Source organism: Astatotilapia calliptera, chromosome 14 (assembly GCF_900246225.1).
Source record: "Astatotilapia calliptera chromosome 14, fAstCal1.2, whole genome shotgun sequence".
In the NCBI taxonomy this organism is placed as follows: domain Eukaryota; kingdom Metazoa; phylum Chordata; class Actinopteri; order Cichliformes; family Cichlidae; genus Astatotilapia; species Astatotilapia calliptera.
The window spans coordinates 32,114,192-32,136,743 of NC_039315.1; the positions used below are offsets into that span (position 1 = coordinate 32,114,192).

Sequence of the window (22,552 nt, forward strand, 5' to 3'; positions counted from 1 at the left end):
TCTCCCCTGGTCAGCGCTCCCGGCTTTGATTGGTAGAGCGTCTGCACTCAGTAGGCAGCGAGGCGCGCGGATTGGCTGAGACTGAAAACTTTCGTCCTATCACAGACTGTCACAATTCCACTCGGACTGGACAGGACAGGGCTTCAATTCACCAAATCCAAAGCTACGACAGAAACATCTCCAGATTCACTCTTGTGTTGAGTGAACTGCTGAGTGAAAAGTGAGGCAACAAAAGATGATTGACGAGGAATAATTATTTTTGTTAAAATTAGCAGGTCACAGAACTATTTTTCACAGAACTACACACTCGGTCCTGAAAAAAGTGCGTCTATTAATTTTTTTTGCCTTGTCAAGTAAAAAATATCCAAACATTATTTTAATGCCAAAAATTAATAATAAAGACTTGATGTGCTACAAACTTTAATATTTAGGACTGCACTAAAATCATAAGGCCCCCCACTGCAGCTTAGCCCGCTGAATCTCAGATATGTGTAAGCTTTTCTTGTGAAACATTTGCGTCCTAACGATTACTCCACAAATTCCTGACAGCCTGATGTGTTGCATTGTAGAAAGATTCTTCTGATTTAACTGGTTTGGCACCAAAAACATAATAATTTTTTTTCTCGACCCAGTTTTAATGATAAATAACAGGGTCTGTATACTGGGTCTGTCCAGACATACATTTTTCTGTCATCTCTGTTTTCGACTACATTTTATGGTGAATTTTGCTTCAGAAAAAGCTTCAGTCTGACGCAAAACATATGAGTTCAGCGTTTTCAGAACTTTGAGTACCAGTTATTAAAGCAAAGCTACAAGACAACTGTGCGTAATATCGTCTCCAGTGTGTTTTACGCACGTCATGGCTCATGACCTCCAATTTGTTCCCACCCCATGCCCTCACATATGACTCAAATGGTGCTAAAAAAAAAAGTGTGCACCTCTAGGAATTTACTGTGGTTTTCAGACTGCAGCACCGACCAGCAGAGAACAGTCTGAAAGGGGACGTGCGCCACAGCAGGATACGACGCCAGGGCGGCCGTAAAGCTAGTCTAGCTCTGAGGCACTTTAGAGCTGTATACCCCCCCCCCCCCCCCCCCCCACACACACACACACACACACACACACACACACACACACCACCACCACCACAGAGGTTATTGTCCAATATTGTCCACCACTCAGTAAAGACGATGGGGGGAGACGAGTTGACTCTGTAAATATTCAGCATCCATTCTCCTTTTTCAGGGTGTCGTGGGCCATAGCATCCTTTAGCCTGTGATCAGTCACTGAAGGCAGAGACTCAATTGTGAGCGAAGGTTCGCTTTCCTTCACTGTCTAGATGAAGAAAGGCGACGCCATCATCACCTAAGTGACAATCGAAGTGGATATTCGGACTGGTGCATCAGATGAACTTATCAATATTTGACTTTGGAAAATATCATAAATTGCGGTTACAATTCACTGACTTTTTAGTGGCACTGATGCATTTCTCATTAATATTATTACATCCTTGAGTTTGGACCAAATCAAAGCGACAAATATGAGTGGTGGGCCTACATGGATGAATACGCCAGCTGGAGATGTACACTGTCTAAAGCCTGGACCGAAAGTCCTGAAATCTTCGTGTGACTCGCGCAAAACTAAAACTGAAAAGCCCTGCAGCACCTGATCATCCCTTTAACGTCTCAGTCCACTCACCTATGGGCTTTCCACTGAGCAATAGGGACTTCGACAGAGGGGGTCACTGTCATTCACCTTCATGTACGCAGGGAAGAGATACCCCACAGGCTTAGTAGGTTTCAATTAGCACTCGTCTTTAAAAAAAAAAAAAAAGGGGGGGGGGGGGTTGCTTCAAATGTTGTCCTTACTGTCAAAAACGCGCCAAGACAAAAGATAGAAGCTGGCTTTAAAATAAGCAGGACTAACGGGGGTCTTTCACCTGCTAATGAGGGTGTCATTATCTGCGGGCTGAAGCTTATTATCATCAGCCAATGAATCCTGCGGGTTTTCATAAGGCGGCTTCAAAGAGAGGAGAAAACTGTTTATTTTCCACCGAAAACGCGTAAAGAGTGATTTCATTTCTATGCTGTGGCAGAGCGTTATTTCAGCCATTAAAGCCAAATTAATCATGAGTAGTAAGGTCAGGGATTTTTCAGGTTGTAGGGAACAGTGTTACTATGCAAATGAATGTTTTACCCCATCTGAGTAGTACAATAAAGTGTAGAAGAAGCTGGGAGTTAAACTGCGTTGTGTTTTCGTTTCTTCTAAAGTTTGAACCATCACTCTTTTCGATGACGGATGTGACGATTTGGGATAGATCCCGTTGAAATTGGATATTATCGAATTTTTTAAAAAGCCACAGAGGGGCAAATGGAAAACAGAAAGTGAGGCATGATGCATACCTCGACCCTTTTCTTTTAAAGCGACATCGAATCTCCGTGTCCAATCCATTACCGGGGGATGAGATTCAAAGTCAGAAATCTTTCCCGATGAGAAATAAATTAGTTGCATCATGCGTGGACGGCATTCACAAACACGTATATTTGTCACATCAATCAGGACACTTTTCCATCAGTGTATTAGAGGAGCGGGCTAATTATTTGATTTGAGATAGGATTGAGTTTTTCAGGTGAAAGAAAGTTCAACTTCACAAAGCTCGGTGCTTTACACAAACCACACACAACTGTATGAAAGTTGTTCAAAATAAATTAAAACATGACAATACATTAACACACACCATAAATAGCAATAATTTATATTTGGCCTTGTTACATGTTGACTGTAGGGTCCTTTTATTTCTTCAAGTTTATTAGGCCGGCTATTTTTAGTAGGCTAAAGTTGTGGACCACTTTTTAAGTTAAACTGTGTAATTGTTTCTTTTGCGGATATATTTTTACCACTATAGCCTGTATATTTTAATGGCATATAAAGCAACATTTTCTCCGTTGTTGAGATATTGCCTAATAACTTTATAGACCACTCTTTTACTTCTTACACTAACATTTCTTACTTATGTTTCACTAAAGTTGCCTACCGTCTTTGATTCAGCTGACGTTTTGTTTTAGCTTTTCTGTTTACTGTAGTTTTATTTTTAAATTTTTTCGTCCATCTCTGTATCCATCACTTTTAAGAGCAACACACACACACACAAGGAAGTGTATGATTATACAATAAGGCTTTTTTGTTATTTAAAAGTTGTTGCTTCAGTGCTTTATGGAACAATACCATTTACGATGTAGCTATGGTTTAATTGTTTAATTGTGTATCTGTAGTTATCTTTACTTCTACTCGACTGCATGGGTTTTATATATATATATAAGACCCATATATATATATATATATATATATATATATATATATATATATATATATATATATATATATATATATATATATATATATGCATTTACCTTGCTGTTGCCAGACACTTTCATTTTCGATGAGTGTTTGAAAGCATCCTATTCTATATTGTATTGTTCAATGAGAACTAAATGAAGAAACATAGGATGTCACTGTGCTCTGCCAAAATGATGTTTAGTCTACAATGACTAATGGAAACAAAGAACATGTAAGCTGGTCTGTATTTTAAGCTAATAAAACTAGTAAGCTGGGCATGCGCTGCATTATATATGTATAGGCAATGGGTGGAAACTAAAGATAAATAAAAAGAAACTATGTAAAGCGACATACATGCAAGCATTAAATTTCGTAAGGTTAGCATTGCTAAAAGAACATGTCGTTTGTAAATGTTTGTAAATGTGCCTCAAACTATTTACCAGAAATCTTTGTAACTGCACTTAGGGGGCCGGTGCACACTCAAACCTGTGAACGCCCGCTCGTTTGCATGCTGCTCTAATGATAGCAAAAGAGGTGCGTATTCCTCGAAGAAATCCGCTGTGTAAGAACATCAATTTATGGGGTGTGGAACTTCTGGTCAACACGTGATCGGAAGAATGCACGAGCTGAATCTAACCAGCAATTAGACGGTGAACAGTCAACACTGTTGTTTTTATTTTTAATCTGTTCTGCTGGGTTTATGTTATAAGGGAAAAATCTTGATGCTCAATGGCTTAATTTATGTGAACTAAAAGGAAGCCTTGTATGAGTAGGTAAACACGCATGACAAATCTCAGGCTGTGATATTAACGCGCACATCAGCATCCAACTCATACTTCAAAAATGTATTTACTTTTAATCAGCGTTTAGCCGCTGAACGTTTGCATAACTAGACCTACATGAGAAGTGCAACCATGTTGACACTAAGGGATGAAATTTGTACTCTTTTTTTTCTTTATTGCGTGTAGCATTCTTTGTCCAGCAGGGGGCATGTTTGACGCACAGCAGGGAGCTAAATGTGTCAAGTTGGATCATACAGCATTCAGTGTATGACCACTCATTATGTAAGCGAGAAGAAGAGACCATTGTCTTCAGCCTAGTGAGGAAAATGAAAAATGGAGCAGATGCTCATGTTTCCTTTATTACTGAAATGTGTTTATGTATGTAAAACAGCACATAAAGAACATTTCTCTGTGCAAATACATTTGGTACTTCAACAACAACCACAGAATCTCAGAAAAAAAAAAGAAAAACGTTTTTCTAGGTCCTCTGAAGTAAATACAATATGCGTACATCTGTCAAAGGTAAACCCCTTTACTTGTGTCAAATAAGAGGGTGAAAGTGCATCAAATACAAGTTGGGAAAAGGTCAAGCAGGATGATTGAAAGCGACATCAGATTTAGAAGGGGAGGGGGGGGTGTTTAATAATCAGGTTAAATTGCTTTGCTCTTTCCCCCTGCAGTGAGGTAGGGATACTAGTGCTTATAAAATTTTTAAAAAGAAAGAAAAAAACACTTTGGTGTCCAGATTGAATTCAAATTCTATATTAAATGCTGTCACGGAGTTAGAAGATATCACAGTATTCAAATTCACATTTGTCATGGAGCACATTTGGCAGTGTAAAGGTCTCACACTGCACCCCTAATAAATAACCGTATAGGTTATAGCAACAGCAACATTCAAAGACTTTACCACTGACTCATGATAAAGCCTGTGAGCTTCAGCCTCTTTCATCCTAGTGCATTACATGCAGACCCGCAATGCCTTTCAGAGCTATAAATTACATCATCTAAATTATATTATGCTTTAGTTTACTCCAGGCACCGGAATAGCACAAACCCTCTCAGACCATATTGTACTGTTTTTCTCTCTTGAATGCCTCTTCCTAATCCCAGCCACACACAGCTCACGGGGCTCTTTATGTATCCAGAGGTAATTATGACTCACAGGATGTCTCAGGAGCCAGAATGACACCAAATGTATCCTTTTAGGAGTTTTCCTTCATAGCTTTAAAGATGTATCACTGGCTTTTCACACATGGCTTTAAAGGAAGAAAACGGGCGGGTTTGGAAGCAGCTGGGAGTGGAGCCTGGATCATTTAGCAAACAAGGGCAGGTTGCTTCCTTCTTCAAAACCACACATTTTTCATGAGCAAGTGTGCTAAACATTGGAAACCCTGTTTCTCATTGATGTGATGGGAGAGGGAAATCCCTTCCAGCACCCACAGCTGGGTGCTGTCTGCAGCAGGAGGCTCGTGCAAGATTTCCATTATTATAACAGTGACGTTTTGCTTCATTCAGCAACAAGGTGAGGCACACGAGTCAGGAGACGCACCGTCTCTTCCAATTAAAAAGAAAAAAAATAAAATAAACCTATTAAAAAAGCCTTGACCTTTCAGTAGCCAAACATGCACAAATGAGGCAAAACACAGGTTCAAAATCACAAGCTTTGCAGTTTTCCTGCAGTGGTACCCTGCAGGGCGAGGTTAAAGCACAAGGTTCATGAAGAGTCCTTAAGAAAGGCTGATCACTCCCACACCTCTGCACCTGTCAACTATTTACAAGGTTAGATTGTGGATGCATCTTCTACTGTACCTGCATCTGCATCTTAGAGGCTCTCCATGCAAACATATACAAGCAACCCTTCATAAGAACCCTGGAAACTCAGTTAATCTCATAACTGAGATGAGATATCAGCAAATATCAGTACATTACAATAGTGCTTTGTTGAGATATGAGTGAACGATCGTGGACAGTTATCATACAGTGATTGGCATAGTGGGATATGCATATTATTCAGCAGGGTAAGGTGGTGAGGGTGTCAAACCTTGGAAATAAGCACTTCAACATTCAGCCATATACAAACCAAATACAGACTTAGGCCCAGGCAGAGGGTCTAAGACTTGGAGTTCACTCATGGAGATGCCCAGACTGCAAATTCAAGTGCATAACTTAAGGGAAGAAAAAACAACATATCAAGGATCATGTCGGCCTATTGCTCCAACAACATGAAGGCCTTCGGGTGTTTGCTATACTCATAAAAGGCCATTTTGGGCAAGATTTATTCCTAGAAAAGTAAAGGGAGCAGGAGTTGCCAGTACTATGTACATCACCACCCACACACCCACAGCAGCCTGCAACATCTCCATCGAAAGTCAGAGGCGGCAGCCTATCAGGCGTTTCTCCGGGAGTTACTGGTGGCGGATGAGCGGCCTGTCTCATGGTCCGGTCTGTATTTGAGCCAGCAGATGAGCCATGTGACGACGACCGAGAACATGGCCAAGATGCTGGCTACCGACAGGCAAATGGGTCCCGCCGGCGAGGGAGGAATGCTGTGGCTGTGCACAAAGATCAGGCCCATGAACAGCAGCACCAGCATGGAGAGGAAGGAGAAGATCACGCACACGCAGCCGGTGGTCAGCGCCACCCTCTTGCAGCTCTGACAGCTGTCGTAGCGCACCGAGTCCTGGGAGAGGGTTGTGGCCGCGGACACGGTGGTGGACGGGGTCGCCTGACTGGCGCTGGACGCCCCCGACGCCTCCTCCCGGCGGAGGGCGACGAGAGCCGGGTGCAGCGGGGGAGGGTACGGCGGCAAAGCGTCCTGAGGCAGGGGGTCCGAGTCGATGTAGAGCGGGAAATCCTCCGTCACCTTCGTGTTGTTGGGGAGGTTCTGTATCCGATAATCCGGAACCGGGGTCCGGTGGCGACAGACGGGGCAGCTGATGCGCCATGGCCGCTCCTCCCGAAGGTGAAGCGTGTTCAGGCACTCCTCGCAAAACGTGTGCAGGCACTCTAGGATCTTGGGAGCCCGGCGGTCAAGGTCGAAATAATTGTAGCAGATTTTGCACTCGTACTCCTCGTAGGGAAACGCCGAGGAGGCCTCGCCGGGGGGTTCCGCTCCACTCGATGCCAGATCTACCTCTGCCATGTCATCTTTCGCCATTCACATTCTCCGGTGAACACAAAGGGAGCTGGCGGACAGATGCTGATGACGGTGCACGTCTCTCCTTCTCTGCCCCCTCCTCTCCTCTCCCCTTTCATTGAAACGCCATCATCCGTGTGCAGACATCACCGCTCATGTGTTTTCTTTTTTTTATTGTTGTTTTTGGTTCTTTAAAAAAAAAAATAATAATAATAATCCTCCCTCTGCGTCCTTTTCATGTGGAGCCGCACGGACGCAGTTCGGGATCCAGGTAAAATATTTCAAAAGAAGCCTTCGTTTCCTGTTCGCCTGTGTGGGAATAGATGATGTAATGGTGGTGACTCCGGTGGGAAGGTGGGGGGGGGGGCTCATCCATCCAGAGAGTCCGAGAATCCCACAAAACAGAGAGAGAGAGAGCGAGAGAGAGAGAGGGGGGACTCTGCGTCTTAGAGTCCTGTTAGAGAGCTGCTGTTGCTGTTCCCGCTGTGGTAGTGCAGCAGGCTGCCTATGATGACAGCCATGCTGGCTGGGAATTACGTAGACCCTGGCTCACAATAGGATGCGCTTATTTGGTCAACTGGGGGCGTCAATTCTCTGTTTCCTGTAACACGAAACATCAAAACTCACACGGTGTTCTGGCAGACAGAACGCGGTGTGTGACAGTGCAGAGCGACAGTGAGCATCAACAAGTTTCACGTGAACCAAGGAGGCTCTTCAGAATCATTTACACCTGTAGTCTGAAAAATACATAGCTGGTGTAGGCTGTAGATGGAGGACAGACAACAATCATGGTCATAGTCGTTTCGAACTTCATACCTGCCCCAGAGGAAGTGAGGGACTAAAGCTGAAGCATAACATCTGAACATTTAGGGCAAATCCAATTAGCCGTTGGGTTATCAAATTAAACTCTAAAGTATGAACATGAGCTCTCAAATGAGAACCCTTTGGAGAGGTATTTTAAAGAATGAGCAGAATTGGAATCATCTGAGACACACATTTGGTTTGACCTAAGGCCAGGGTTCTCAACATGCAGCTCGCAGGCCAGTGACGCCGCCTCTCTAGAATCTTATGCAGTCCCTCAAACGTGAAAGGAAAGAACGCATTAATTCATACAGAGTTTTAGTTGCTGTAGGGCAGGCAAATACTAATGCAATCAAATGCATCCTACACCCCTTTTCACCTGATGTCGGAACCTTCCATTCCATCAAGTCGCTGCGGGCTGTGTCAGCCTGACATTTCTAGGGAGCTGCACTTCAGGTTAAGTAGAAAGTCACTTTGTAGAGTTAGAGTTTCCAGTTATGTCGTTACAGTGCAGATTTCCCACAAAAGTCTAAATCAGGCATAAAAGGTGAAAACTCAGAGATTTTTTATGACCTACCCTGATACATATATATTTCTAGTAGTTCCTCTCTCACACCGCAAAATACAGGAAGGCCAAACTGACTCATTAACATTTTGCAGCACGCAATTTACTGCTAATTGGCCTAAGTGTGTCTTATTTTTGCATTTAATATTGAAATGAACTGACTGCACCTGTGTTTAGAAAACTGTGGAACTTTTGTAAACACCTGTAGAACTAACCACACTTATAAGCACTCACACGCTATTTCACCCTGTTTAGTAAACCTGGTCCACAGTGGCCCAAACTCTGGTTTATTTGTGCAAGGGACCAACTGCCCAGAAGCATCCATGGTGCATTTGCAGAATGTGTGAGGGCACCATGAATGCTGAATGTCATACACAGGTTTTGCCACGCAGAGTCGTCTTTTTCAAAGAAGGTGTTGCGTATTTCAGAAAGCCGGTACCTTCCATTATAGCAAGATGGTTCCATAGACGAATAGTGTGGATTAACTGCTGCCCAGATCAACTGAAAAGAGTCAGAACAATAAGCAGTGAAAAACACAGCAAAGAACACCCTCGGACTGTTAAGAAGCCAACCTCCTATTATATGATTGAGCAAGATGGAAAAAGTTTTATTCCAAAACTACAGCAACTGACCTCCTGAGTTCCCAAAAACCTGCAATATTAGTGATGTCAGCATAAGCACAAAGAAGAGGTGATGCAACACAGTAATAAGCACTGTGTTATCATATTTAAAATGGGCAAATATTTGAACATGTCAGTTTTCATTGTACCCTTTCCATCTGAAGAGGTTAAATTATGTCTGAATCACTGCATTCTGTTTGTAATCACAATTTACTTTGCACTCTAACAGGATGATATAACCGATTTTTGTATTAGGTCCCAAGTAACCACGGGTAAGTTAGTTTACTGTTTGGTTATTCAATGATATGAGAAAATGAGCACCAACAATGAGTTTAGGTTTTGCACACATAAAAGTGAACATGATAATGTCTACAGAATGGTCACAACTGACCTGTATCCACATCAGAGCTGTTCCCAATCAAAGCTCGCTGCTGTACTGTACAGTTAAGTCTCTGCTGTGGTGAAAAATCACAGGCAGATTAATTTTGTGGATAACCACCTCATGACCATAAAATGTTGATTTACGTAATAAACATTTTTTGAGGGTGAATTGAACATGTGCACTTGGGCTTCGTGGAATAATGTTTATTATTATTTTAAATCAACGATCAATTAATTATTGATAGAAAAACAAATAGTTATTATTAAGAAAATACCTATAGCCTGCAGAATATGATGTAGAAATGTGACCCTGGCAAAGGTTTCCACTTAGGGACCTGACACATGACACAAATAAACAAAGCATTGAAATCATAAAATAAATCTTAAGCTTAAAAAACCAGAAAAATTAGAAATAAATTGAATACTATAGACTGAAGTCTGATGGGGTAAATCCTGCCTGTATTTTAAGCTCGGGAGAAAAGACAAGTCATTACAAGAAAACATAAAGTTTCAGAAAAGCCTGTTAAACCTCTTAGAGCAGGCGTGTGGTCTGAGCCTGTGGGAGAAGCACATCACTGAATCTGATAAACCAATTAGTGGAAAAGGGAAACTTGTGTTTTGAGACAAATGCTCACAGTTATGGCAGTTTACTGCAAAAAGCCACACAGTTTGACTCTTCAGACACTCCTTAGTAATAGCTCAGTAAGAATCCCCGTGACATGCTGATTTAACTTAAAACCTTCTATGAGCGCAGCCTTCGACCACTGAACTTCTGTTGTGCGGTTGTCAGCAACATGAAGATACAGCCCCATCAAAAGCCCTGCTATCATGGACATGCCATAAATCTTCCTCGTGCTTGCTATAAATACTTGATGATAACACCTGAACCAGCCCGGTATAAAGGTCGCACTAACTTTTAGCTACTGGTGAGCAACTAAAGACTACCGGGTCAGCCCCCTTTTGTAGTTAGCCCCGCCTCGCTTCGCACACCTGTGACGCACGGCGAGCCGCACCTGTCCGCCCTTCTACAACCTGCCCCCTGGGATGCGCCCCTGCTTGGGCTCATATCACTTTCCACTACTCCTCTTGTCCGGAACATCCTCATCATCTACTTCCTTTCCGTAGTTTGTGTGTGTGTGTCTGTGTGTGTGTGTGTGCGTCTTTGTGTGAGTGTGTATGTCGGTTCACCTGTCGCGCTGCATGGAGCTCCTGACTTACCTCCACGATTCAGAGCTCGTGGCCCGGTTCCAGCGGCGATGCGGACTCTTCCTCGTCGAAAGCGCGCATCTCAAGCCCGAGAGACCACGTGGGCAGCTGGTGAGGGACAGATTGGACCACCAGGACCGCAATTCCAACTATAAATACAAGGAGAATGGATACGCTTCACGTGTAAGGTTTCTCCTTTAGTTCAATCAAAGCAAAGTGTTCATTTTTATTTATTTATTTATTTCAGTCCTGCTGTGTGGCATTAAATTCTGTAGGATAAAGCACAGTTGGTGTCGAATCTCTGAGAATTCACTTTCGGGTTCATTAGATTTATTTGAGATTATGCAAAACAAGCTGTCTGGTTTTTCCCGTTTGACTGGCTGCTTCTGGCAGCCAGCAGATAGCCATGTGCACTATAACAAGTTGGGTCACACACTCACATGTAACAGTGGCCTTGTTGTTTTTCTAAGTAACGTCACTGAGTGAAGATGTAGTCAGGTTACATTCTGACTTAAGAATGAAAGATTTCTTGATAAACGGATCAGCACAAAGCGATATGGATGTTTTTAAAGGCTAAACCTCAGTAACTGCAGTATATCTCCTTCTATGAGACTTATATACCGACAGAAAAGGCTGTGATGTCCTCTGTGACTCTAGAGGACCTTTGCCAGGTTAATTTCCCCCCATTATGCCACAGTGATGTTGTAAGTGTGTCTTGGAAATGTTTATAACATAAAGTGGAAGTGCCGGGTTTGAAAGCAGTGGGGATTTACTAGGCAATGTGAGGTTTAATAGGAGAGTCTAAGCAGTTGCATTATGGGAGATGTTGGACCCATGAGATTAAAACTGCAATTTAGGTGTCTCTGTGAATCCACTGGTTTCATGATAGTCATGCTTGATTAAAGGAATCCTATAGGCTTCAAACTGCCTGCTTTTTAAATGAGGAAGCTTTAAAAGAAAAGTGATATGCCGCAAACAAAAGGTGTGTCTGGTCTGATCTGATCTGACAGACAGCCAGGCATTATCTGTAGGCAGCTTGTTCCATGATGTTTGCATTTCATGTGCAGGACTGTGGTAGGCCTCGTTACGAGGTGAGGAACTGGCCGTTGCACTTCCTCTTCTTGCTGTCGGCCAGCCTCGGGCATGAAATCTTCTACATCACCTGTCTGCCCAACATACATTGGAGCGTGGACCCTTTCCTGTGCCGCCGCCTTCTCAACATGTGGGCCGTAAGTCGCAGCTGGAGAGAGTGTGTCTTTGTGTGTGAGTGTGTGTGTATATGTCAGTCAGACTGCATTAGCGTGCACAAGCCTCCAGTCTGATGTCTTTTTCCTTCACAATGCCACATCTCTTCTCTCTGCTTCTCTGCCTTCTTCTCTCTTCACCTTTCAACCTCCTTTCATCCTTGCCCCCCCCCCCTCTCCAGTGACCTGTCTCTGACACCATCATGTACATATATCCCCAGGCCTTGGGGTGGGGGGCACAGGGGCCAGCCTGACCAGGACCCCTGACATGGTGAAAGGCCACACATGAGGACACATCAGTGGGAAAGTACTGTTAGGAGCTCCCCTTCAGATGTGTATTCTGGCAGAATCGAGCGCATGATGACCCTGAAAACATGTCAAACCCCAGAAGGAGTCTAGATGTAGACACACACAGACGGCCTCACTCTTTGCAGTGTGTGTGATGGGCAGTGTGTTTTCATGCCCTTTGTGTCCCTGCCCCGAATGCTGGGTGGATGCCCTGTATCTGAACTCCGTGTTTTTTGGGGGCGGGGTGGAATAGATATCATTCTTCTGGAATCCTGGCTGCACCATGCCCCTGTGTGAACTTTCAAACACACGCATAAACAGCTACACACACACTCGCAGTCCCCATCTCACTTGCTAAACACACTCATTGCCCTCCCTCTAGTTAGACATTACCAGCGTTGCTGTGTGCTCTCCTCCCCCTGCTCTACCAGCAGAGTGTTTTATTGGCCTCGTCGGTGCATTTGAGTGTTCTCTCTCTCTGGACCTACCATTTGGTCTGTCAGCCCTCGGGGCGTGTCAACCCGCACCTCTAACTTCTCAAAGCGCCCCGCCATTGTGTTGGTGGAGTTATCTGAGGTTAATGCAGGGCTTTGCACCCCCCCCGTCCTCTCTTCTGTCGCGCACATAAACAGCAAATCTTCGCGCTGGCAGCACGGATGCCACATGCACCCTTGTGTCCTTCACTGCTCGCTCTTGGCTTTACTTAAACAATGACTTTGGTTGACTTAGAAAACAGTTACTGTGCCTCACCATATGGTCATGAATTACACAGGTGTCATTGTAACATAGCGTTATGCAAATCACATGTGCTGTTTAGAATATCAAAAATTTCAGGTTTACATCCGCACAATTGCATGGTTTTTGTTTTTTTAACCACATGAGGTGTTCTAATATGATGTTCCTACATAGTGATAAAAAGTAATTTTATTCCCAGAAAAAGCCACTTCTAACGAAATGTTAGAACAAACCATTTGATACAAATAAGATTATTCTCAAATGGAAAAGTAAAGGCCCGCTCAGCAAAGACAATTCTATAGAAACTTACAAAGGAGCGCCAGAGGATCGTACTCTAAATCATAAAAGTTAAAAGAACTGCTTAAAACTGTGCCCAGAAGAATAACAGTTTCCACTTCCTTATTAAAGCTATTGCAGTAAATTGCAGAAACCATGCTGTGGGGACCTGGCATATTGGCTCCACAGCCATATTATGGAGGAACGTGACTCCCAGAATGCCCATTGTACAAACCCAGCCCCTATTATTTGTAGTTAAGGAGTCATGAAGTCGGGAAAAAAAAAACGTTTCAAGGCTTTATTGTAAAAGGAATCATGTGATGTTCAATCTGAACACAAAGGTTTTTTTTATCCTGGACTCTACTAGAGGAGCAAAGTGATCTAAGTAATAGGTGGGTGGGGACTTTGTTTGTGATGACCATTTTATATGACATCATGTAGAGCCAACACTATATAAAAACTGTCAGACTCCGAGCAGTCAGAGCTGGATCAGAGAGATTATTTGTACATACACTGACCTTTGAAACTTTGGTCATGTTTAATAGTGGCAGCCACTATGAGAGAAAATAAAATAAAGAATGATAGGTACACTTTAAAAAGACAAAATAATAACGTAAATTCAAACATAAAATTATCCAAAAAGTTATTATTATAGGAAAAAGGCACCGCACAGTGTTTTAATGATTCTGCATGTTATCTGAACATTATGTTGGTGTATAAGCTCAGTTTTAAGGAAATCCATGATAGAACCTCTTGAAGCTGTGATATCGGTGGTTATATTCACTGATACTTCACTTTGTTGTGTGTATTCATTAACAGGGTTAGGGTCCTACCATGATTTATCACAATAATTCTGATGACACATGTATTTTACAGCACCTTGGAGGTCATATATTAGAAAAATATATGAGCTAGCCACCCAGTTTTGAGCTAAGCTAAGCTAAGCCCGCTTAGCATGTCACCATGAACTAACATTCTTGTGTTTTTGACTTATAAACAGTAGCCTGTGGGACCTCCTCCACACACACACACACACACACACACACACACACACACACACACACACACACACACACACATTTTCATATCTTAGTGAGGACATCTAATTGACATAATGCTTCTCCTAGCCGCTTACACTAACCCTAACAATCAAAAATGAATGCCTAACCCAAACCCTTAGGCTAAATCTAACCATAGCCTAATTGTAACAATAACACTAAACCACATTTTGAGCCTCAAAAATACCTTTAAACTTGTGGGGATGGGCATTTTGTCCCCATAAGTGACTGTTGGTCCCCACAAGTCTAGTGACATGTCAATTTTCTGTCCTCACAAAGATGTCTAAACAAGTACTCACACCGACACATACATATGCACGCACACTTGCACAGAGTCTCATCTACATGTTGACAGATCAAAGTCCAAAGCTGCTCTGGCCTCGATCAATATACTTATTCACAGGATCACTCAGAGCATGTGTGAGCTATCTTTAACTCTTCCCCTAATGTGGCCAGACTGTCCCTGGGTCAACCCGTTTGATGTGACCGTTACGATGAGACACTGGGGTGACAGCTTCACTGGAGGCAGCTGAATGTGATGTTTGTGTGGATGGTGAGTTCAGAGCGTGGTGGAGGGGTATCATATCATGCAAGCACTTGAACTGGTATGCAGATCCATTGTGTGAAGGCAGACGGTGGGGGTGCACACTAGTATGGATTATTGCTTGAATACACAGTTGTGACGTACGAAAGGGGTCGGGTTTGCCATTGTCTGACCTCAGTTTATTGTTCACCTCCTGGAGCCAATTATTCTGTCTGTCTCAGTTTGTGTGGGTACAGTCAGTGTAGACGCAAATATTGCAATAACACACTTCATATTCAGTCATGACCAGAGGGTAGGGATAGGGAGAGAAGGGACAGTGTAGTTTTGGATGAGGAAAACAAAGAGGTTTGGGAGCTCTGGTTTACCACCAGAGCTCACAGTGAGAGATACTGTCCATATCCAATGCAATTCTCCATTGCAGAAGTGCCTTAAATCTTTCTTCTGGCCTTTAAGGGGTTTATATAAAAGTCTAGGAAAAAAGGTCTCTATTAATCACTTGATTTGTGATGTCAGTACACACTTACCTAATTCCCCAGTGCCAATTTCTAGGAACTGGTTGGTTTGGCAGTTAAGTACAATGTGTACCTTAAAGGCGGAATTTCTTCGTTTCTGGTTTCCATTTGCCTTTCCCAAGTTTCACTGCCACTCAAAATTAGTTAGTGAGTGTTTGCAGACACATTGACTATGGGTGACTGCTAGAATGTTTTAGTGACCAGCACTATCTTTGCAACCAATTTTACCTAGCAACAGCCCCCAGCAACCACTGCGCAACTGGTTGCAGAATAAGACTGGATGTTCCCAGAGGGGTCCCAAACTGGCCTCTAGGCCTAATAGGTTTGTTCTTTATTCACTACTTTTCGCTAAGTCAAACTTAACACTATGTTATATATATATATATATATATATATATATATATATATATATATATATATATATATATATATATATATATATATATATATATATATATATATATACAGTCTAGGAATGGCACAAAGGGTCACAACAGCGGGCAGCTCACATATTTGATTTTATTGGATTTGGGCACCAAATGTCCTCCATGATTCAACCCAGAGGGATTTGTGTCTCCTCCAAAGATCAACCTGGGGATCTTTTACTTAGCTGAACATGTTACTCAAACCACACTAGCTTTACATGTATAGTTATCCTCACACAAATTAGCAATGTTTGTTTCATAACATTGCATTAAATGAATTGGCGATTTTTAAACATATTCACAAGCTCATTTGTGCTTTTAGGTATTTTTTTAAAGTCTGAGTAATTATTTCTTCCAGTCTTAAACCTCAATTAAATCTACTGGTTCAGATTTGTGCCTAAAAGACAGAAATGACAGTATCAATCGTCTCATCTAACTCTCGGTTAAAGTGTGCATGTGTTAATTCTAGTCTGTGTAGCAATGATGAACCAGACAATGATGGGCTATCTCTGTAGGAAAGACTCTTTCTATCCCACCTATGAACACAGCAACCCTCAAGAAGAGGTTTTATCAGTCCGAGCTCTGACTTCAGCCTCATCCAGCATATTAATTTATATTGTTTGAGACGGATGTTCAGTGTCCTCACACAATTGGTCCTATCATTTTTCTCAATGTTTATCTGCATCCGTTTCTCTAAATAGTTGCTGCACTAACAGCGGGTCAGAAGATGTCCTCTTATATCATTTGCCATGGTAACAAGCGTTTCCTGATTACAGTGTCAGTGGAGACGGTAATAACAACCTCTCAATTCTCTCCCTTAAACACACACATTAGTATCCTATCTCTCTCTCCATGAACTAGCCTCCCTGCTTCTTGCCAAGACAGCCATTCATTAAATATACAAGGCAGAGCTTTAAATAAACCCGGAGCTGGAGCAGGCTGCCCCATCGAGGGCCACTGGGGATCTCATGAAAAAGAATAGGCAGCACATTTGGCAGGATACACACATCGGTACAGCTAGCGTGCACACCTTGCGCCGACTGTGTCATTGTGTCAGAACCCCTCTGTCTCACTATACCAGCTGGAGACGCTGCATCAGCAAACTCCACTTTCTTCAGTCGTCTGTTCCTTGTAGTAGATTTTGTTACCATACTACTGCAGCATCTGCACTTTATACAAGTGTGAGTCTCTGCTCTTGGGCAGTTTTTCTTTTTTGAGTGGGGACGATGATTACTTATTTATGAGATTGTGTGATTAGCTTTAAAGTGGGATCCTTGCTTCCTCTTTGCATTATTTTATCATCTAATTTTTGCTTTTGTGGCCAGCATACTTTACTACACTCCTGCAGCATTTCTTATTGCTTTATTGTAATAATACGCCATAGTGGAAGGGATGGCAGATATATACCATTTGAAGCTAACAACACGGTACCATAATGCACTACTAAAGCTGTGCTTTTCTATCGTTTGCAGTTAGTGATGTACGTCGGCCAGGTGATGAAGGACGTCCTGAAGCTGCCTCGCCCTTTCTCTCCCCCTGTTGTCAAGCTGGAGACACGTGTAGACGCAGAATACGGACTGCCCTCCACCCACGCTATGGCAGCAACTGCCATCTCCTTCACACTTTTACTAAGCGCCACCTCCAGAATACAGGTGAGCATTTAGGAGAAACATGAAACACAGCAAGCAAGCTTAATGATATCTGTTCCAAACTGGCTCAGATTCACTTTCCGGAGTTTTCAACATCATCCCAGAATTTCCACCAGTAAATGAAGCTGGCTTACATCCAAAATGAGTCACAGCAACAGTAAGGAAAAAGCTATCAACCAGAAAATTTCACCCTCGTTATCACACTATGAGCACTATGGGGACCATAATTACAAAATAATATCATGTTCTGTTCAATAAGTGTTCAAACCTGCAATTACGCCGTGTTTTTACATAGACTTGTATACAACAGGTCTTCAGTTTGCAACCACACCAGTTGTACCCTCCTTGCACATTACACTTCAGCCATGTCCATCTGGAACTTCATTACAGTGTCTGTCTGTATAAAACTGAAGTACGTCACATACAATTTGTTGGGTTTTCATGACACTGCAGCTTTAAGGGGAATATATCAAAATCTGCTGGATGGATTGCCATAAAATTTGCTACCTAAAATTACACTATTTAGACAAAAGGATTGAACTACTACACATTACACCTACAGGAGCTGCTCGGTCATAGATATCCATGCCATGAAGCTCCCAGCACACAGTTTTTGTGCTGGTATTAACAGTAGAGGAGGTTTGGAGCTCTGAAGTTGCAGTTATCCTGCTAGCAGTTGATTGAGGAATATCTAGGAGAGCAGAAATTTCACAAACTGACTTGTTTTAATGCTGGTATCCTATTACAGTTCATGCTTGAATTGAATTCATGCGTGAATTTTTTTCACAAATGTGTCAGTGAGACTAAACACCTGAATTCAGAGATAAGACTTTAGCCACTACAGTGTATGTCTGTGATAAACTGTAACTTAAACTTCGATATTTCCATCACTGGTTTTATTTAACCACTTGCCTGTTTTTATAATTTGGCTTCAGTGAGAGCTGTAGATAGGTCACTTAGGATCAGTAAAAATTGACATTAAATTGCCATTTTTTAAAAAAGAAATTCCACTGTAAGAATGTCAGGTGACTAGTGGACATATTTATAAACTCCGAATATTCAAACTGTTAGCATAATAATGTCAGCATTAAGTTCAGTGTGGCTTAACATTAGGAATATAAACAAATCATAATCAGCTTCATGGCTGACATGATGTGGACTTTTTCTAAATATTTCTTGTAGTTCAGTTCAATTCAATTTTATTTATATACCAAACAAATTATAACAACAGTTGCCTCAGGTGCTTTATATTATAAGATACAGATAAGACCCAAACAATCAGAGGATTAAGCAAGCATTTGGCGACAGTGGAAAGAAAAAAAACCTCTCTTTTAATGGGAAGAAACTTCCAGCCGAACGATGGGAGAGGCGGCCATCTGTGACAGGTGGGATTGAGGGGAGGGAGGCAGGATAAAACATATGATGTGGTAGAGAGCCAGAGATTAATAATAACTAAAGATTAAGAATGATGTGGCAATTGATACCGAGTGATGTGTAAACACGTAGAAAGGGAAAAAGGTGAGTGAAGAAGAAACACTCAGTGGATCGTGGTAAGCCCCCAGCAACCTAGGCGTATTGCAGTATAATTAAGGGAGGATTCAGGGTCACCTGATCCAGCTCTAAATATATGCTTTATTAAAAAGGACATCTTTAAGCTGAATCTTAAAAGTAAAGAGCTTGTCTGTCTCTAGAATGCAAACTGGGAGCTGGTTCCACAGAAGTGGAGCCGAAAAGCTGAAGGCTTTGCCTCCCGTTCTACTTTTAAATATCCTGGGCACCACAAATAAACCTGCAGTCTAAGCGCGAAGTGTTCTAATGGAGTGATACAGGACTATGAGGTCTGTGTGGCCTGATTATTCAAGGCCTTGTACATGTGGACTTATGAGAAAGAGGAAAATGAAACAGCATTTTACTATGATATTCTACACTTACTCTGCAATGCTGAAAAGCCTGACAAATATCAACTTAAATAACTTCAGGCTCTAACATTTATCTCTTTTCTTAAATGTTTATCAAGCTTGGGGTCACAGGCTACGCCCCTGACAGGGCATCCCAGGGCTAACACAATAAGATGATCAGGATATAACATCAATCAGACATTTTCCATGTGGTTCTACAAACTGTTTCTTGATTTGCTACTGAAATAATATTACTGAAACTGAATAGCCATGGTTCATTACCATTGCCTACCAGAGATGATGTAATTCAGCTGCTATCAGAGCTGGGAAGTGTTGGCTAAGTGGATGTTGAACTGTAATTCAGACACTAGGTTTCTAATTAGATGTGCTATTAAACTGCCATTGGATTTTATGGACCGCAGTAAGATTGGGTGTTGAGTTATCCCAGCTAAATGATCATTTTCTCTCAGATCCAAGTGTCGTCACTGGGATCCTGAGGATGGCGGTTTGGGATGAAGGGAGTGGCCCAGCTGTCCATCACAGAGTCGTGCCTGAGCTGTTGGACAATGGGTGGGGAAGGGCGGGGCCAGCAGTCACCATCAGTCACCATCAGCCACACCCGTCGAGCTGCTGTTTGGTCTTCTGATGGACTCCGCTGAGTCAATGACTGTCAGTCCACGTCTCCACCTCCCTCCTCCTCCTGACTCTTCCTCTCTTTATCTTTCCCACTCCTCTGTCGAGTCAATAAAGCAATCAGGGGCTCAATCATAGACTATCTTAGTCAAGCAGTGTGTTTGACTGAGGAGCTGAATGAATGCTAAACCCTTCAGTTTAGTAGTTTACAGTCTCCGGAGCTGTCAGACTGATTTGTGGTTGGATCGTTTAGGCTAGCTCTGTGTCACACTTTGTTGCAGTGGCTGTTCTCAGGGTAAGAGAAATCAGATCAGCACCCCAGGGACGTGCATGTACAGTAGAGCCCTTAAACGTGTCCCGAAATTCCTCAAGGAATCCCCTGAAAGAAAAGAGCATGTATCACTATAGATGAGTAGCAGGCTGTTGCAGAGGCCACTGAATAGCCACAAGGCCTTGGGGCAACTTCTCCCCAAGCAGGTCAGAGGTCACGACAGTCAATCACAGAGTGACTCTTTCCCCCCTCCTTTCTCTGACATCCTTTGTGGCCATTCATAAAAAAAACTCTCTTCATGAACTAGCAGTGAATAGGCTTCCAGCTGCAGAGGACAGGAACAGACACAGGAAAAAAGGCAGAGGGCAGGATAAGAGGGGGCTCGGGAGTGGAGGGAGGCCTCTCTTCTCACTGTTATTGAAATGGACGAAGGAAACAAAACCTGCCACTATAGGTAAAAGATGGAGAGACAGTAGAGCAGGGTTGTCAAACATAAGGCCTGGGGGTCAGAATCGGCCTGGCAAAGACTCCAATTCGGCCCACTGGATGGCTTTGAAGAAGGATGGAGATTTTGGACTTTAAACTGTACTCTCATAAGTGCCACAGCTTTTTCTACTGATAAAGACCTCCTCTATGCCCATTTACACTACACCAAAGTAATTTTAAGCTCAAACAGTCGTTCTGAGAGGCCTTCATTTTCTACACCAGGATTTCGTTATCGTGTGTAAAAAGTGAGAAGTGCTGTTGGAATTGCACTTCTTTTTCTTGTATTAAAATATCTCAAGAATTAATTGTGCAGTAAAAACTTCTTTTCATTGACAGACAGGGAAGCTTTGCCCATCCAGCCCACTGAAGATTAAAGTGAGCTGTATGTGGCCCAGAATGTAAAATGAGTTTGACATCCCTGCTGTAGAGGAATAAAGGAGCAGCGACAGGCAGTACATCAACTAGGCAGGCTATATAACTGGCAGAGACGAGCTAAACGCCCAAATGAGGAGCATTGATGAATGGATGATTTGAAGGCAAAGTGGAAAGAAAAAAAAGCACCAAATAAAAACAATTCTTGGGTTTTTATCTTGAAAGATGACTGCACAAGGAAGAATTGCAGACATGCCTGAGCCTGCTGATGGATTTAATCTTTTATCATGTAATGTGCGTGTGCTTTTTGCTCCACGGTCGCCGTGATGTCTGCTGATAACGTGGGTATTTTTGTGCCTCAGTTCCAGTTCGGGGTGGGCCTGACCATCGCAGTGACACTGGCGACCTTGGTGTCTCTGAGCCGCCTCTACACTGGCATGCACTCGGTTTTGGTGAGCTATTCTCTCAACTCGCACACACACACATGCACACATAGTACAGTATAAAACATTAAAGCTCAACATGGGATTCATTATTCATTGTGTCTGGTTAAGTTGTCTAGCTGAGGCTTTGATCCAAGACTCAAAATTCAGCAGGCACTTCATGCTGCCTTCGTTTAAATGGGAAGCATCAGCACTTATGACTCATGCAGTTATTTTTTTATCACGTTTATTAAGACCATAGCCATTTAAAATGTGGGATTACGGGAAATATGCTCATCTGCTTTCTTGCTTGCGAGAAAATTCCCAAAACATCTGACCCTAATATCCAGTCACGCTGAGACTGAATGGTAGTTGACGTCTTTTATGGTTTCGAGTGGCGTATGTCACGCTGGTCAGCCACACAGAGGCCACACTATTCAGATTTGTGCACAGCACCATAGTAAAATTTGATCTTTATTTACAGTGGAGTACAAGAAGGTTAAACTACCCATCGTCCACTGTTACAACACCATACCTCCTCATAAATGCACCTTGTAAATCATAAATAATATATACGCCTGGTCAGTTTTTATATGATCTAACTTATGCCTGCAATCCATAAATCTTTAATAATTCCTTTGCAACTCTTTGCAGGGTATAGCACACACTTTCTGCCCAAACACATCTCATTCCAGACATTCCTGAATGAAAAAGCATCGGTGTGCACACAGTCAGATTTACTCTGAATCAGACCTGTCTCCACAATTCTGTCCTCTGAAACATCACAGAGGACACAAACAGAGGTTTACTTGCTTAGGTTGTAAGAAGTGTACATAAAATCTTGAATGAGAGGTTATGAATGAGACTCATAGCCCATAGCAGAACAAATCACAGGATTCAACAAATATT

At 42.5% G+C, this 22,552-nt stretch overlaps 2 protein-coding genes across 4 annotated transcripts in view; one reads left to right on the top strand and one right to left on the bottom strand.

Moving 5' to 3' along the window:
- Positions 1-4,327: 4,327 nt before the first annotated feature.
- rnf228 (ring finger protein 228) lies at positions 4,328-7,397 on the bottom strand. Its single transcript, XM_026191550.1, has one exon. The coding sequence runs from the start codon at positions 7,276-7,278 to the stop codon at positions 6,508-6,510; it is 771 nt and encodes a 256-aa protein (XP_026047335.1). The 5' UTR covers positions 7,279-7,397; the 3' UTR covers positions 4,328-6,507.
- sgpp2 (sphingosine-1-phosphate phosphatase 2) overlaps positions 7,334-22,552 on the top strand; it is a 17,923-nt gene continuing 2,704 nt past the window's right edge. Inside the window, exons 1-4 of one of the 3 annotated variants that reach the window (XM_026191547.1) lie at positions 7,461-11,013; positions 11,898-12,059; positions 17,385-17,564; positions 21,584-21,673. In XM_026191547.1, the coding sequence (XP_026047332.1) occupies positions 10,801-11,013; positions 11,898-12,059; positions 17,385-17,564; positions 21,584-21,673 (645 nt within the window). In that variant the 5' untranslated portion in view covers positions 7,461-10,800. Of the gene's footprint in view, positions 11,014-11,897; positions 12,060-17,384; positions 17,565-21,583; positions 21,674-22,552 lie in introns of all 3 variants that reach the window. The other 2 variants (XM_026191549.1, XM_026191548.1) reach the window with 2 other exon arrangements.